The sequence below is a fragment of the Microcebus murinus genome, chromosome 7 (assembly GCF_040939455.1).
Source record: "Microcebus murinus isolate Inina chromosome 7, M.murinus_Inina_mat1.0, whole genome shotgun sequence".
NCBI lineage: Eukaryota > Metazoa > Chordata > Mammalia > Primates > Cheirogaleidae > Microcebus > Microcebus murinus.
Window position 1 is genome coordinate 41,161,265 of NC_134110.1, and position 16,559 is coordinate 41,177,823.

At 44.4% G+C, this 16,559-nt stretch overlaps 1 protein-coding gene across 1 annotated transcript in view; it reads right to left on the reverse strand.

The window, feature by feature from the left end:
• Nucleotides 1-12,666: 12,666 nt before the first annotated feature.
• The window catches only part of NSMCE2 (NSE2 SUMO ligase component of SMC5/6 complex), a 211,004-nt gene continuing 207,111 nt past the window's right edge, over nt 12,667-16,559 (reverse strand). The window contains exon 7 of the mRNA XM_076005031.1: nt 12,667-13,023. Within this exon, the coding sequence (XP_075861146.1) occupies nt 12,906-13,023 (118 nt within the window). The 3' untranslated portion in view covers nt 12,667-12,905. The remainder of the gene's footprint in view (nt 13,024-16,559) is intronic.

Here is a 16,559-nt window from a genome sequence, read left to right on the forward strand (position 1 = left end):
GTTTAACTTTCCCTGGGTCTTTTTGCTTAGTTTTTGGCTTTTTTTTTTTTCTTTCTTTCTTTCTTTAAACCTGACAGGTTTTTTCCTCCATTGTTTTTTTTTTTTTTTTTTTTTTGAGACAGAGTCTCGCTTTGTTGCCCAGGCTAGAGTGAGTGCCGTGGCGTCAGCCTAGCTCACAGCAACCTCAACCTCCTGGGCTCAAGCAATCCTCCTGCCTCCACCTCCCGAGTAGCTGGGACTACAGGCATGCGCCACCATGCCCGGCTAACTTTTTCTATATAGTTTTAGTTGTCCAGCTAATTTCTTTCTATTTTTAGTAGAGACGGGGTCTCGCTCTTGCTCAGGCTGGTCTTGAACTACTGACCTTGAGTGATCTTTCCACCTCAGCCTCCCAGAGTGCTAGGATTACAGGTGTGAACCACCGCGCAGGTGCATAATGACCTGCATGCAGGGGATCCCGCTGTCTGCTCGTTCCCCTGACCTCCCCTCTCCTTAAAAGCCTGTCCTCTGCAGTGCAGCATCTGGGCATGAGCTCCGGCTGGTCTCTCAGGAGAAGGCCTTTGCTTCCCCCGTACCTGTCCAAACTGGTACCTTTGTCATTGCCCAGGACAAGTCCCCCTGGTCCACAACGTCTTTTCTGACCACTGCATCCTGAGGACGTTCACTCCCCTCCTACCTCCTGAAGAGGATTATCATCTGCTTCACCAATCTGGTAGCTAAATTTGACCCTTTATAATTATCTTGAAAAAGACTAAATTAATTATAAAGACATGAATATGTATTTTATAAAATTTAATCCCCCTTGCCACATTAACCCATGATGAGCCAGGTTGGGACTCTGTGCTGTTCACGCTTCATGCGATTGCGTGCATGCAAATAGGCTGCAACTGCCCAAGTCCCGGGCTCACTGAGCGTGCAGCCGGGCAGGCCCCTGTCCATCTCTGCTCGAGTCCTACCTGCCAAGGCTCCAGAACGTTCTAAAGCATCTCTGGTGCGGTGGCGCACTGGACACAGCCCCCAGAGGCCTGCAGAGCAGGGCCCTCCTTTTCACAGGTGAAGGCACTGAGAAGTTAGTGGGAGTCACCTCAGGTCACAGAGCTAGTAAGACAGAGAGTGAAATTGGAACTTGGGTCTTCTGACACGTCCAGCTGTTCTGGGAAAAATGCTGAGGACGCTTGGCTTCCCTAAACCTTACTCCCCGAGTGCCCGTCTCCGCAGAGCTGAGGTTAGCTTACAGCCTGTTGCAATCCCTCGCCGCTCGCCAAGCAGCCAAGCCCGGGTTCCCATCTATGGCCCGACGTGTGTCCTCAGTGGCAGCCCCTTGAAACACACCTGGGGCTCAGCATCTGCTGGGGTGAGTCATAAACCATCCGCCAGCTGTCACCTCACCTTTAGTGCAGGTCCGTGGGAAGCTTGTTTTCTTTGGCTGACATTAAACAGCTACCTCTGACATGTGGTCGGATGCGGGGCGTGCATGGCGTCAAAGGCGGATAGGCACTTAGGAAAAAGAGATTTGTAGCATGCAGAGGCTCCAGGGGGCCAAGAGCCAGCTTCTCCTTGCAAAGCTCCCATGGCGGTCGGGGATGTCACCTTCTTCAGGGAGACAGATGAGGACATGCTGGTAAACTCATCTCAGGGACTTGGGGGAGCAGCAGGAACGCCTGGCTGAGCTGTGTGGGTGTGACCCAGGATGGCAGCGCAAGGCCCGGAGAGCCTGAGCCTGAGCCCAAACTTCCGTGAAACTCAGACCCGCCAGTCACACAGCCACTCGGGGGCCTGTCCTTTCTGACAATCCATGCTGAAACCCAACCGCAGTGGGCGGCGGCTATGCCTTGATGATTAATAGCCAAAGCCTCATGCTGGTGCCACCATGCACTCCAGGGACTTCTTATTTCACTTTATTTCAAGGCTAGGCAGTGTGTGGAGGAAGGTTCGAGAGAACCCTGGGAACTGCAGGAAGGCTCTGGGCACCAGCCAGGGCCCCCAGGCCCGCTCTAGCAAGAGCCTCCCAAAGGGCCCCCCCGAAATAGCGTTAGGTCCTTGAAGAACACCAGTTTCTTTTCATTTACTATTATGTATTGATTTTGGCGTGTTTTAGGATATACTGAGCACATAAGTCTCATGATCTCATGTGTTTTATAATTTAGGAGAAGGCTGAACACTTTTTAAAGTGAGTTGATTAAAGGCACTCGAACTTTTAAGCAAATAATAAACAGGCCACAAGTGGACATGGCAAAACTCTGATGGGGGAGCTTGAACATTTGGAGTTTGGGAAACACTGCTTTCTTGGATAATCCAATATTCATGCCCAAAATGTCGACTGAGCCTAGCTCCAGCTGGGCAGATGGTTAGAGAGAGCTCTCTGAAAACCATGTGAGCTCACTGCCAAGCTTCCAACATGCATGAAAACTAGATTGGTATTGTAATAAGAGTGAGAGGGGTTTTTGTATTGGTTTGTTATAATTAGGACCATACCACACGCTGGGTCCGGAGGTAGAGATGAAAAGCTGCCTCCAAGTGGGGTAATCACAACCATTCTATCGAGTAGAATCCGAAATGGCAGGGAGCGACTGATGCATGGAACTCAGATGAAGTGGGTTGTCAGTCTTTCAACTCGTTAGAATATTGGGGAAAAAAGAAGAAAAGAAAGAAAAAAGGTACAATTCTTTGTACATCTTTGTACAAAATGGATCTTTGGTCTTTTCTGAGCTTTTTGCTGAAGAATATGGTATTTAAATAGCTATAATTACAGTGTATATATACGTTGTTCTGTTTGGCCTTATTAACCAAACATTAATTCATTTGGGTTTTTATGGAAAATGGATCAGGTACAGAGTCCTCACAATTAGAATCATCTAGGAAGCTTGTTATTATGTAGATTCCTGGGCAGGAATTCCTCCCAGGATTCAGATCCAGTTGGTCTGGGGTGGGCCTGGGCATCTGCATTTTAACCAGCTCTTTAGGTTGGCTGAGAGAGGGATTCCTGGACCTCACTTTGAGAAACCTTGATATGTAGGGGATAAACATGATCAGATGTGGATTCCACCCTAGGAATCTAAGGGAGGGAGATGAGATGCCTACAATAAGGCACCAGGCAGAAAGTATCGAATACGGCAGGAGAACACAAAATAAAGTGCTGGGGAGCTCCAAGGAGGGCAAAACTGCTCCAAATAACATGTGCCTTGTGCATCGCTCTGATAATAAGCTTCATTTTGTGTCCTTGACCAACAGAGAGCCTTTTCAGGGTGGGAGCTGGGTCTTGGTCATCTTCCAGCCTAGTGTCCAGCACAGAACTAGGACTGCAGTGGGACTGATCCCTGGCTGTCTGGATAGATGGACAGACAGGTGGAAGGAAGGAGGGAGGGAAAGGAATTCTTTCCAAGTATGGTGTCTTCTTTTTAAAAGGCATTTGTTCATCTGTAAATCTCTGTGAGATGCATGAGGGGTTCTGCTTTAAGGTGGGTGAGGGGGAAGCGTCTTTGCTAGTGTTCATCCCTCTCCCCATCACCCACCCCCCCTCAGGTGCTACGGCTTCACTCTGTGCTCCTGAAGATTCCACACTTTTGCGTGTTGTATTCCAACCTACCTTGAATTGTTTAGTCATAGTGTTTCTTCTAAATCTGGCCAAAGATGCATTTCAAGGATGTAGGATCTTATCTTTCATTTTGGTGAAGGGTAGTGGGAAAAAAAGTCCTCCTTACTTGTCTTGGATGTTAGAAGTTAGATGCTGGTAGCAAGAACTGGTGTGATCTTTTGAAACTGTGTGGCTATTTGTGAGGAGCTGCATAAAACCAAACATAACCTTCCCATATCCTGCCTTCTCTGCCTAGCAACAAAATCAAGGAAGGCCCTGAGGGATCCTTTGAAGACAGGCTGTGAGTGGCTAGAGCAGGACCAAGAAGAGCTGGAACATCTTCTCACGGTGGCTTTGATTCCCCATCACTCGCTGCTTTTCCTAGAGTGCCCATGTGCTACGGTTCAAAGTGTTGGTGGTACTTGGAGGTGGGATTTTGGGGAGGTAATTAGGGTTAGATAAGGTCATCAGAAAGGGGCCCCCATGATGGGTCTGGTGGCTTTACAAAAACAGGAAGAGAGACCTGAGATGGCACACTCTTGCCCTCTATGTGATGCCATGTTATGACACAGCAAGAAGGCCCTCACCAGGTGCCAGCACCACGCTCTTGGAATTCCCAGCCTCCAAAACTGTGAACTAAATAAACTTGCTCCTTTTATAAATTACTCAGTCTGTGGTATTCTGTTATAGCAACAAAAAACAGACTAAGACACCATGGTATAAATTCACCTAAGGAAAGAAAATTAGACCCACGTGTTAGAAGAATCTGGAGACTCCCTCTGAGAGGATCAGAACTGCTAAAGCCAAGGTTTCCTAAAGACTTCACATACTTGCTCCCTGGTTTGGAGCAGGACTTGATCTTCCTTTGTCCAAGTATCTCTTTCCTCACCAAACTACAGCCCTGGCTCAGGGGGCCATGCTTTGGTGGGGGGTGGTCTGGGTCTAGCCCTGGTCCATCACTTACTATCTCAGGGACCTTGGGCAAGATTTAGTCTTCTCTGGGCATCAGTTTCCTTCTCTGTACCCAGGGCTGTTTGGAGGATTAATGGATTAATGCATGTGAAATGTGTCTGATGAGCTCTGACAGATTTCAACTACCACTGCTCTGGAAGAAATTTCATCTTCATTAATTTATATGTATTTCTCCTTAATTTAATCTTCCAAGGACACAGAGAACACTTATTTTTTTCATGTGTTCTTTACTAAATGATCAGCAAGCAACTGTGAGGTGCCATGTTCTGCACTAGGTGGTACCGATGTATGACTGATGGTAATCCTACCACAGAATGCTCTGGGACAATGGCAGAGAACTGGCTAGAGAGCAAGGCCCACCACAGGGGGCACAAGTGCCAATAGGGCTCTTGACCATCACTGTGCCCTGGATGAGTGGGTGGTGTAGTGAGGTGTTGGACCCCTTTTCAGAACAACGCTTTTAAAAGCATAAGATTACAAAGGCACCCATCATATTGAAAATATAACCAAACATATCAAAACATTTTGAAAAATGGATTTGTGATTTAGTAGTAGGTATATTTTTTAATTAACACAGTAAATAAGATCTAGCGGCAGGTTTAGTATTCTATTTTATGTTTTCAAAATATTTTTTTTCTGTTCTCTTTCTTATTTTCTTCAGGGACTCCAGATATAGGTATATTAGGCTGCCCAATGTCCCCCAGATCACTGATGCTCTTGTTTGGTGTTTCCTTTCTGTGTTCCTTTTTCTCTGTGATTTCTTTCTCCCTGTGTTTCAAGTGGATAGTTTCTCTTGCTGTGTCTTCAACCTCACTAATCTTTTCTACTGTAGTGTCTTATCTGCTGTTAATTGCACTCACTGTTTTTTCCATTGCAGATGTATTTTTGTATTTCTAGAAATTTGATTTGAGTCATTTTTATATCTTCCATGTCGCTACAAAATCCTCATGCTTTCCTTTACCTTTTACACATATGGAATCCATTTTCAATAGCTGTTTTAATGTCCTTGTCCACCGAGTCTATCATCTGTGTTTTCTTCTGGGTCTATTTTTATTGCATAATTTTTTTCCTCAGTATGGATTACATTTACCATAGCTGGGGCTTTGCATAAATGGGGCTTATTTATTTATTCTGCCTTTTCCCACATGTTCTAAGCTGGGGCTTTTTGATTGTGAATTTGACAGACACATTGGGTGCTAGATTTTATTTTGTATTCTTTTAAATATTTTGGGGACTTGTTGTGGTGCACAGTTAATTAGAAACAGTTCAATCTTTTTAATCAAAGGTCAGCAAACTATAGCCCACAGGCCAAATCTGGCCCCCCATCTGTTTTTGTATGGCTCATGTGCCAAGAATGATTTATACATTTTAAATTGGTTGAATACATCAAAAGAATAATATTTTGTGGTATGGGAAATTAAATTAAAAGTTGAGTGTCCATACAGTTTTGTTGAACACATTTACCTATTGCCTATAGCTGCTTTCATGTTATCACCACACAGTTGAGTTACTGAAACAGAGACTGCACATCCCACAAAGCTAAGAATATTCCCTCTCTTTCCCTCACACACACAGTTTGCCCACCCCTGCTTTTAAGGCTTGTCTTTAAGCATTGTTAAGCAACACAGGAGCATCCATTAGTCTAGGCCTAATTCTGCCCAACTGTACCTGCTGTCTCATGAATTATGTTCTCTGCTCTGGCTGGTGGGAAAGGGAACTATTCATGGGCCTGTGCAAGCTCCAGCTTTTGTTCTCTCTCATCCTCTGGCTGGTTCTTTCCCAGCCTCAGGTAGTTTCCTCGCAGGCAAATGCTGCCGATGACTCAGCTGAAGACTCCAGGGGAAGCCTCTGTGCGTCTCCAGGGCTCGCTCGCTGAGTACTCTGCCCTGCCAACGCTTGGCCTCCTGGGTCCCAGCTCTGTCGACTCAACACACACTGACCAGCGGGCTCCACTTGGGTCTCCCTCTCTTGATGGTGGCCTGGGAACTTTCCAGGCAGTAAGTGATCAGGGGGCTCAATGGGTTTGTTTCCCTTCTCATAAGGAACACTGTGCTGTGCTGCCTGTTGTCTAATGTCTGAAACCCATTATTTCATAAAAGTCATCTGTATTTTTAGTCGTTAAAGGTGGGAGGGTAAATCCGATTTCTATTAGTCCATAATTGCCAGAAGCAAACTATTAATAAGTACTATATTTCAAAAGAAGAGGTGAGTGTAAGTTTATCTTTATATAGCAACAGTAATGCAATATGAAAATATTTATAATTTTTGTTAGTGATGTACTACTAATTCTACTGGAGTTTTTTGCCTACATTCATAATTACAGGAAATGCTAAATTCCAATTACAGGTTATTAAAGATGAAATTGTCTTCCATACCAATTTGTAAACCTCCTGAATTTTATTCATAGCCCCCTGGGGGTTTGTCCATGGACCCCTGCGTAAGACCCTTTGTGCTAAGGTGCTAACAGTAATTTTTCCTTCCGAGACCCTTTCATGGCATTTATTGTTAATTGCCTTGTGGCAAACTGCTTATATAGTCTCAGATTCCGTATAAAAGAAGCCTCAGTTTTTTTCTCAGTGGGCAAAAACATCCCAGTTCTTTTCAACATAGTATCCGTGTTTTGCCATCCCTAAATAGCCCTTGTTTATGCTATTTTCTGGACTGATCAGTGTCTCCACATTCTTTGTGAACTGCAGTCACCATAATTAGCCTAAAAACTCAGCTCAGGGCCTCATGCCGAGACTGATGGCCCAAGTCTTCCTGTCTCTGCATGACATTTTTCCCATACATTCCAGCAGCATGCTGGCTTCTTAACAACACTGTGCTTCTGGTTTGCATTTTGTTTATGACAAAAAAAATGCTATTTGAGTTGCTTCCTTTCATAATTATAATCTTACTTTTTGTTTTTGTTTTAAAACCAATCTTCTATTTGTTCATTGAAAAAATCCCCACTACATGTTTTTTTCTTTGGTCATAAATGGTTTGTGATCTTGATCTAACTTTGGGTCATTCTGTCATTCACTGAAATCCTGGATTTCCTGAGGCTTGAACAGAATTCTTATTTCACTCTGATCATGAAGATTAAGATTCAAAATCTCTTCTTAGAAGATTGATAGGGATGTGGTTACCGGCTAAAATTTGGGCCACTGACAGCTCTTACAGCTCCCACTCATGTCAAACGTGGCCCTGAGGAGAGCTCTCCCCTCCCTGCCCTGTAAAGCAGTCCTCCTTCCAGCGCGTTTGTGTCATTACACAACACAAAACTCACCTCTTTTAAGTATTGGATTCAATGAGTTTTAGTCGATTTGGAGCTGTGCAACCTTCATCACAATCCGATTTCCCTCAACCCAACGTGGGCCCTGGTGCATTCGCTGGCCACCACTAATCTTTCTGTCCCTGTGGATTTCTTTTCTGGACATTTCATATAAGTGGGTTCACACCCTCCGAGATCTTTGTGACTGGGCTCTCACCTGTTGCAGTGTTCAGCCGTGTTACCGCATGTCTCAGTAAGCGCTTCATTCCCGCCCACAGAAACAGAGAGTAGGAGGGTGGTTTCCAGGGCCCAGAGTCGGGGTGGTGGGGGAAAGGGAGGGATGTTAGTCAACAGGTAAAAGCTTTCAGTTATGAGATGAATAAGTTCTGGAGACCCAATGTACAGCATGGTAACTATAGTTAATATATTGTACACTTGAAATTTGCTGAGTAGATCATAAGTATTCTCAACACATAATACACACACAAACACACACAAAGGTTTTTTTTAAAAAGTACTTCATTCCTTTTCATTGCCAAGTAGTATTCCATTGTATGGATTCACCACATTTTGTTTACCCATTCACCAGTTGGATATTTGGATTGTTTCCACTGTTTTTGCTATTATAAATCACGTTGTTATGAAGATTTGTACATGAGACTTTGCATAAACATACGTTTTTAATTCTCTTGGGTAATACTTAGGAATGGAATTACTGGGTTGTGTGTTAAGTTTACATTTAACATTTTTTTTTTTTTAAATCAAGCTGTTTTCAAAGTGGCTGGATCAATTTGCAACTTCACCAGCCATGTTTGAGGGTTCCTGCTCCCCCTCAGTTTTACCTGCCTTCTTCTCAGAGTGGTTATCCTCCACCCGCCTCCACAAAGTCTGTCACAGATAGAAGACAGATTTCCGAAACATAACTGACCCCAGACAGCTGGGGAACCACCTTTGCGGATCACCCCACCCCATCTCCCAACCAGGTTTCATAAACTTTTTATTCTCTTGTTTTGAAGCTTGTTACCTTATTTACTAAAACACAGTTTTTGTTTACTCAAAATTTTCCTGTATTTCTTTTCTTTGGGCTCCTGTCCCCTAGACATGGTACTCACATAACCTTTCATGGAATTTAGTTTTTTTTTTGAGACAGAATCTCATTCTGTTGCCCAGGCTAGAGTGCCGTGTGGTGTCTGCCTGGCTCACAGCAACATCAAACTCCTGGTCAAGGGATCCTCCTGCCTCAGTAGTGGCTACTTTTTTCTATTTTAGTAAAGATGGGGTCTCGCTCTTGGTCAGGCTAGTCTTGAACTCCTGATCTCAAGCAATCCTCTCGCCTCAGCCTCCCAGAGTGCCAGGATTATAGGAGTGAGCCACCGTGCCCGGCTGTAATTTAGTTTTATATACGTCTGTTTGTCCCAGTTAGACAAGTCCTTCAGAGGGGGACATTTTTGTACCCTACAAGACTAGCACAAAACATGGCATATAAAGAAGGTCTTAAAAATATTTACCAAGGCTGGGTGTGGTGGCTTATGCCTGTAACCCCAGCACTTTGAGAGGTTGAGGCAGGGGAATCCCATGAGCCTAGGAGTTTGAGGTTGCTGTGAGCTATGATGATACCACTGCACTCCAGCCTGGGTGACAGAGCAAGACCCCGTCCCCACACCCTCACAAAATTTTTTTTGAGTAAATAGGTGATGATTCATTTTTATTTTGTTTCTATTCTTTTTTTTTTTCCAGGTTTCTATAACCATAAGAAATAGAAATTGAAGATTCAATGTAGACATTTGGTTCAAATATATACTAATTTCCATGTCAGCCTGTGTTCTTTTGAAGGGGGCATATACTTCCTAAGGGACCTACTCATGTCCAATGTGTCATGTGAAATGTGACCATTGAAGAGATGATGACATGGGATGTCATAGCTTTTACAGAAACTATAGGGAGAAGTCCAAGTCTTTCAACTTATATGGAAAATCTGAGGCCTGGGCCAGTGAAGTGACTTGCCCAAGGTCACCTCTATGTGCTAGTCAGTCCTAAGGGTTAGCTCCCCTCCTGGAAGAAGCCCTGCCGTAAAGAGAGGGGTGCTGGAACGCTGGGACAATAAGGGATTATTGCAGAGAGAGGAGGGGCTGGGCTCTGGTAGGAACCTGAATGCCAGGCCCAAATGGCCTTCTGTAGGAAAGGAAGGCTTTGGGGTAGGATGTGAAATTACTCAACCAGTATTCTAGTATTAATAGATTAATACAGGATAGGCAAGATTAGAGTCAGAAGATCAGTTGGGAATAGTCTCAGTGTGAAGCAAGAAGGGAGGGGCTGGTCTGGAGGAGAGTTCACAGAGAGAACTAGGGAAGGGAGAATCACCCAGTTATGCAAAATGTCTGGATGACTGGAGTCTGCGAGCCTGGGAGACGGTGGTCTCAGCAACAGCAGTAAGGAAGATGGGATAGAAGTGCAGGTGTGCTGATCACATGAGTGCCCGCTATGGCCCTGGGGCAGAGCCTCGTGGGCCAGAGTGCTACCTGGGCACTCACTGCTCTGTCTCGATAGGGTCTTGACCATGTACAAGTGTGTGACCTTGGGCAAATGACTTGATGACTCTGTGCCTTGGTTTCCTCATCTGTAAAAAAGGGTGATACCAACTACCTCCTCGGGTTGTAGGGAGAGTCAGATTAGATGATACACTGAAGGCACTTAGAGCTGAGCCTGGTGCATAGCAAGCAATCCGTTCACACTAGCCTCGGTTCCTCTTTGTCATATAATTTATCTCTGTCCTTCCAAAAAACTACAACTGGGGAGTGTCAGCTGGAAGCAGCACTCACTGCAGAAGCCGCTTCAAGCTGACACTCTAAGCTTGAAGCTCAATATAACGTGAGAAACAAATTATCTTATCTTTTGGAGTTTGCAGTAATGTTTTAAACTTACTAGTTCAAAGATTCTTAAGAGAATTAGCATTTTTTAAAAAATGCCATGTCTACACAATTGTCCAAGTCTTACATCAATCATATTTGAAACATTATTTAGCTAAAACATCTAGTGTGGTTTTCAAATGCCACTCATGGGGCCTTGAGTAATCTCAGATAGGATTCGGGCTGTCCTGGGAAAAGGGGAGCTAGAACTTCCACCTCCTCTTTGACTAGAACTGCTCCTCTTCAAGCTGACATATATACTGGGTTTCTTTGTCAGAGATATGTGATTTCATTTGAAGACAGCTTTCTATTTTTTTAACTCCTGTAACAGAAATTTACTAAGTATGCCAGATTGATAATAACAATCAAATGATAAACTTTCAAAAGTGAAAATATATTTTATATAAAACGTCAAAGTTTGAATGGCTAGACAAATTTATGAAACAGTTTCTGAAGACTAAAGAAGGACAAAATTTCATAGGACATAAATACCATACCTTTTCTACACAGTGCTGTTATTATTTTGCATTTTTCTAACTGGTATAGGTATCCACATCAATACTTCATAATTCTCTTTAGAAAGAGTTGGGAAAAATGAAAATCGAATCTTGGGTAAGCATTTCATGCTTGTCCCTATCTGTTTAGAAAACAAAGTATTTCACAAAAGAATCACATTCCATGAATAGTATGTCTGTTTTGCCTTAAATGTAATCATTTCCTCAATAAAGTCTGATTCAGACAAAACATCTTAGGAAAGTTCAGAATCATGTAGTTTGCAGACAACTGAATGTCATGTTACTTTCCAAATTCCATGAAGATGTTTTCAAAATTAATTCTGCCATGTTAGAGTATGCTTTTAAGCTCAGATATATGCTATGATTTCATGGCCTTTACTGCCATGGATGTCAAATTCAGTTATTTCCTATATTTTCATTAGTCTCCTTTTTTTGCACACGTACATACATGCTTATTTATTTACAGAAGCTTTGGTTTTTAAATGTGGGCTTTGAATACATTTTTAGATACTAAACAAGTCAATAGGGAGGAGGAGAGTATGGGATTAATAACAGAGACACTAGGACAGGCTACCCAGGCTCTGTTCCCATCTCAGCCACTGCCTAGCTCCATGGCTTTGCATGGGCGACTTCACTCCTCTGTGCCTTTTTCCTTATCTGTCAGGTGGAAATGATAACTGTGCCTCTATCACTGGGCTATGCAGATTATAGGAGTTAGTATATATGTAAAGCACTTAGAATAGCACCTAGTACACAGTAAGTACTCAATAAATGTTAGCCATCGTTAGCTATTCTTGATTTCCCAGTGTTGTCAGGGTATGCTACATTTGGTTTAAGGAAACAAATAGTCTAGTTGCTAAAAGATGCTAAGGGAGATAACAAATTAGCGATCTTTACACAATTAGAATATAATTGAAGATATTCAACTTAAAGACCCTGCTGGTCATAAGTCCACAGACTCTCAGGGTTAACAGGACATTACAGAGCACCTTGTTCAACACCTTTACTTTAAGGCCAAGGCCCAGGGGGTGAAGTCACTTGCAGAGAGCAGCCAGGATGAGATTGCTTCAGTTGAGATTTCAGGCCCTTGGAGGGCTGCAGCAAAGTTTCCATTATGGACATCAATTATCACGGCATTGATAAGCCTATTACTGGAGTATTCTATGCCATTCAGAATAATAATAAAAACATTTACGTATTTGGAACTGTCAATATGCAAAGTAAATATAGGAAAGTAAACTGTTTTTGCATTATAAACTGATGTTCTTATTTACTATACTGATAGCAAATGTTTTTGCAACTGGGGCGTTTCTATACGTTTTTATTTTAAGTATCACTTGAAAGACAGTCTTTACCTAAAACTATTATAAAAATCAGGCTGATGTATTAGAAATAGAAAAGCCTGAACCTTTGGAACAGCTCAGGAGGAGCAGAGACAGGACACACTGCAGATAGTCAAAGTTTTATTTAACATTATAGAACACTTAAAAATAAACAAAATAATTTGCTTGCATTTTTGTTGTGTAATTTAGAAAAATGTTTTCAATCACCTTTGAAACCATGAAGTTTACCCCAAACAAAGTATGCTACCCAGCCAGTCCTTACTGCTTGGATAAGCACTGCTCTCACCGGCGGCTGGGGTAGGAGGTAGGCTGCTGACTTCCCTGCAGGCAGGTGGCTTTTCCCTACTCGAACTGACGATGTTTTTTCTTGTTGTGGCTCTCAATTGCCCTTCTGAGTGCTTCATCCAGCATGAGATCTGACTTTTTTATATCTGTGTGGCTACAGCCAATTTTAGGACAACTGTGAGGAAGAAAGAAAATCAAGTCAGTCCACTTAACTGCCTTGAGCATAAACTTCTTTCACATTAAGTATTTAAGTGGGGACATTTTACCACAAAAAAGAGTATATATAAGAAATCAGGACTGATTTTATTTAGTGAGTGCCTACTTGAGCCAGGCCCTGTCTCGGTGCTGGGGACACAAGCCATGCGTGAGCAGTGCACTTCATGGAGCTAGCTTTCTTCCTTTCTTTTTTGAGACTGGGTCTCACTCTGTTACTGTCACCCTGGGTAAAGTGCAGTGGTGTCATCATAGCTCACAACAACCTCAAACTCCTGGGCTCAAGTGAGCCTCCTGCCTCAGCCTTCCGAGCAGCTGTGACTACAAGCATGCACCACGCCTGGCTAAATGAGCTTATTTTCTAATGCGGGAGACAGGCAATCACTAAGTAACCAGATACACGGTTGCTGTGAGTACAGGTACATTAAGTGCTAGGAAGGCAATGAAGCAGAGTCTAGGAGAGAGCGTGCTGGGGCCAGAGCAAGCCCCACCGAGAAGGTCAGAGTGTGGCAACAAGTCTGCACGTGATCCAGGCTGAGGCAGCAGCGAGTGTAGACGCTGAGGAGGTCTAGCTTGGTGCTCTGGAGTGAGAACAAAGTGTGTGTGGCTGAAAGGGACTCGGGCAAGATGGAGAGCAGTTGGAGGTGAGGTCAGAGGGCAAGCAGGGCTTTGGATTTTATGTTAAATATGAAGGGGCAACACAGGAGGGTTTTGAGCTAGTGGAGCAGTATGATTTGGTTTACACTTAAAATATTCCTCTGGCTGCTTAATGGAGAACGCAGGCAGGGAGGCAAGAGTGGAACAGAGAAACTAGTAAGGGGGAGTCCACGGGGGTTCAGAGAGACGAGGGCAGCTTAGCTGAGGGTGGTAGCAGCGATTAGCTTCAGGACACACCTGAGCGTGTAGCACCTAGCAGGCTTGCTGGTGGAGTGGATGTGGAGTGCGAAGGAAAGGGAGGAGCTGGGCTTCACTCAAAGGGTTTGGCCGGGGCAGAAGGGCGGCTGGTGGTGCCTTTTATCGTGACGGGAGCTAATGGGTGACACCAGCCGGGGTATGGCCTCGGGAGTCCTGACCGGCATCGTTCCCTCTGGAGAGCCCACTAGATCTTCCAGTGGAGAGATCACAGGTTCTCTGGAGCTTGGTGGAAAGACTGTGGCTGAAGAAATCAGCATGTGAGTCACCAGAAAGGGCTGGGACTTAAAGCCATGGCTCTGTTTAGATGTGGTCCTCTCTGAAGGCGGTGGACTGGATGAAGTCGCCTGATCGCTTCTCAGCGTGGACCAGGCTTTGGTGGAGTAGAGAACCAGTGTTTGCAGTCAAGCTGACCTAGGTCTAATTCTTTCTCTACCACTTACTTGCTGCTTCTGAGACTACGGGCAATTCGCTTTACCTTTCTAAGCCTCTGTTCCCACTGACTTAAAATGGGGAGAGAATGTACTTCATAGGGTGACAGGCAACACAGTGCTCAATGATGTCCATTCCCTTCAGCATCTCCTACGACTATCATTTGTTCCCTGACCATCATTCTTCCAAGAAGTGTTAAAGTTCTGGATCTATTTGTATCTTGCATATGCCCAACACATCCATGCACCCATTCATGAGTTCATTGACCTATGTGATCGGCCCCATGCTAGGTTATAAGCACACAACTATGAAAACAACTACACAGTTCCTACCCACACACAGCTCCAGCCCAGTGATCTGAGACAGCTCACCAAACAGCAGGAGTATATTAAGACCCAAAACAACAAATATAAGACAAAAGATGCAAATCAGAAAGGAAGAAAGTTGGTCACGAGAGTTCTAATCGGTCTGATGGAAGGAAGCCCAACAGTCCAACACCAGAGAGAAGTTTCTCTTGGCCCTGACCATGGAGTCTTTATGTTAGAGGGGCATTAGTCAATGGAATGAATCATGTGCTTGATAACAATATTTATTTTTAAAATACTGAAATGTGCCCTATGTAGTCAGGTTCATGTGTTGAGCCACAATTTTACAAAAAGCGATTATATAAAAGAAGAACAGGGTGATTTGGCCCAGGCGTGCATCATTTTGATGATTTGGCTATGGCTTGAGAAATGTTTTACACTAGTTTAAAAATCTGTATTTTTTCCTAGCCTGTCCTGTATACACTGAAGTCTCAAAGTGAATTATTTCTTTATGTACAAGAAAAAGCAGCTAATATTATAAAGAGGATATGGGCACTTACAGCACTTTAGAAACGGCAATTTTCATCACTTTAGTTTCCATGACGAGGAAACACAACTTCAAGAAGGTTGCTGGGATCCCTCCCTTAATAGCCAACCCACTGAACATCCACTGCTGACTGCCAGGCCTTGGTCTCTGCATAGAGCAAAGTCTAACTCCGGTAGCCAGACAGTGAATAAGCTGTGGACAGGGAAGTGGGGAGGACTTCCTGATGACATCAGTGGTTTTAGCCGGTAAATGAGAGCATTCTGAGAACATCTGATGGACTGACTCTATCACTCAGCTATGGGGCAGGCGCCCACATTCATTTCAGCAGGAGGGAGCCCAGGGTGAGCCACGTCCAACAGAGGTCTGAGCTCACCCAGGGCATAGACGCTGGAGACAGAGGCATGAACTGAATAGCCCTCCCAAAGGGAGCCAGATGGTTTAATGACAAAAATACAGGCTCAAGAGGGGGAAAGACCTGGGCTTAAATCCCCTGGCTGTTGACACTCTGGGTACGTGGCTTAAATCTCTGTGCCTCGGTTTTTCCCTCTGAGAAGATGCAGGTGGAGCACAGGGTGGTGAGAACTAAGTGGGCCCCGTGTGTCAAGGGGTTCACCTGAGGTCTTACAAGGACCCAGTGCCTGCTCCAGTCCGCAGCTCCCACTCTGGAGAGGCTTGTGGAGAAGGGCCGGCCTGCAATGCCGGCACGGCATGCGGATGCCACTGACATCCTGTCCAGCATGAATGATGGTTTAGGGAAGAGTTCCTGAAAGAGAGGTTGATGCAGGAGCCGGGGAAAACCTTGTTTCTCGCCCCAACTCAAATAAACAAACACAAGTTTTTCAACTAAAAAGGATAAGAAAAGGCCATAATGCCATGGTACTGAATCAGGGCACTCCTCTGGAGAAACAATGCTCTATGTAAGCGCGAGGCACTAATCCCCTCGGCATCCTGGTGAGCAAGGCAGGTGTGGCAATGCCCAGTCTTCAGCTCAGGCAGGCAGGAGTCAGCCCTGCAAGGAGAGGCTGGGCCTGAACTCGGGGCCCTGGTCAGGCAGAGTGTTCCACTGCGGCATGGAGCAGGCACAAAGGGGTCTGCTGAACAAAGGGAACTGGGTCTTAGGGTCCCACAAGGCTACGGTGAACCTTGTCTTTGGCAATAGCTCATGAGTACAAGATTCTGAGTCTGAGGAGTTCCTGGGTTCCAAGAATTCCAAGGTTCAATCCACAAGCTGTAGAAAGGTCTAGAGATACTTTGGAAGTCTGAGTAGGATGAATTCCTGCCATACCTAAACAGAGAGAGTAA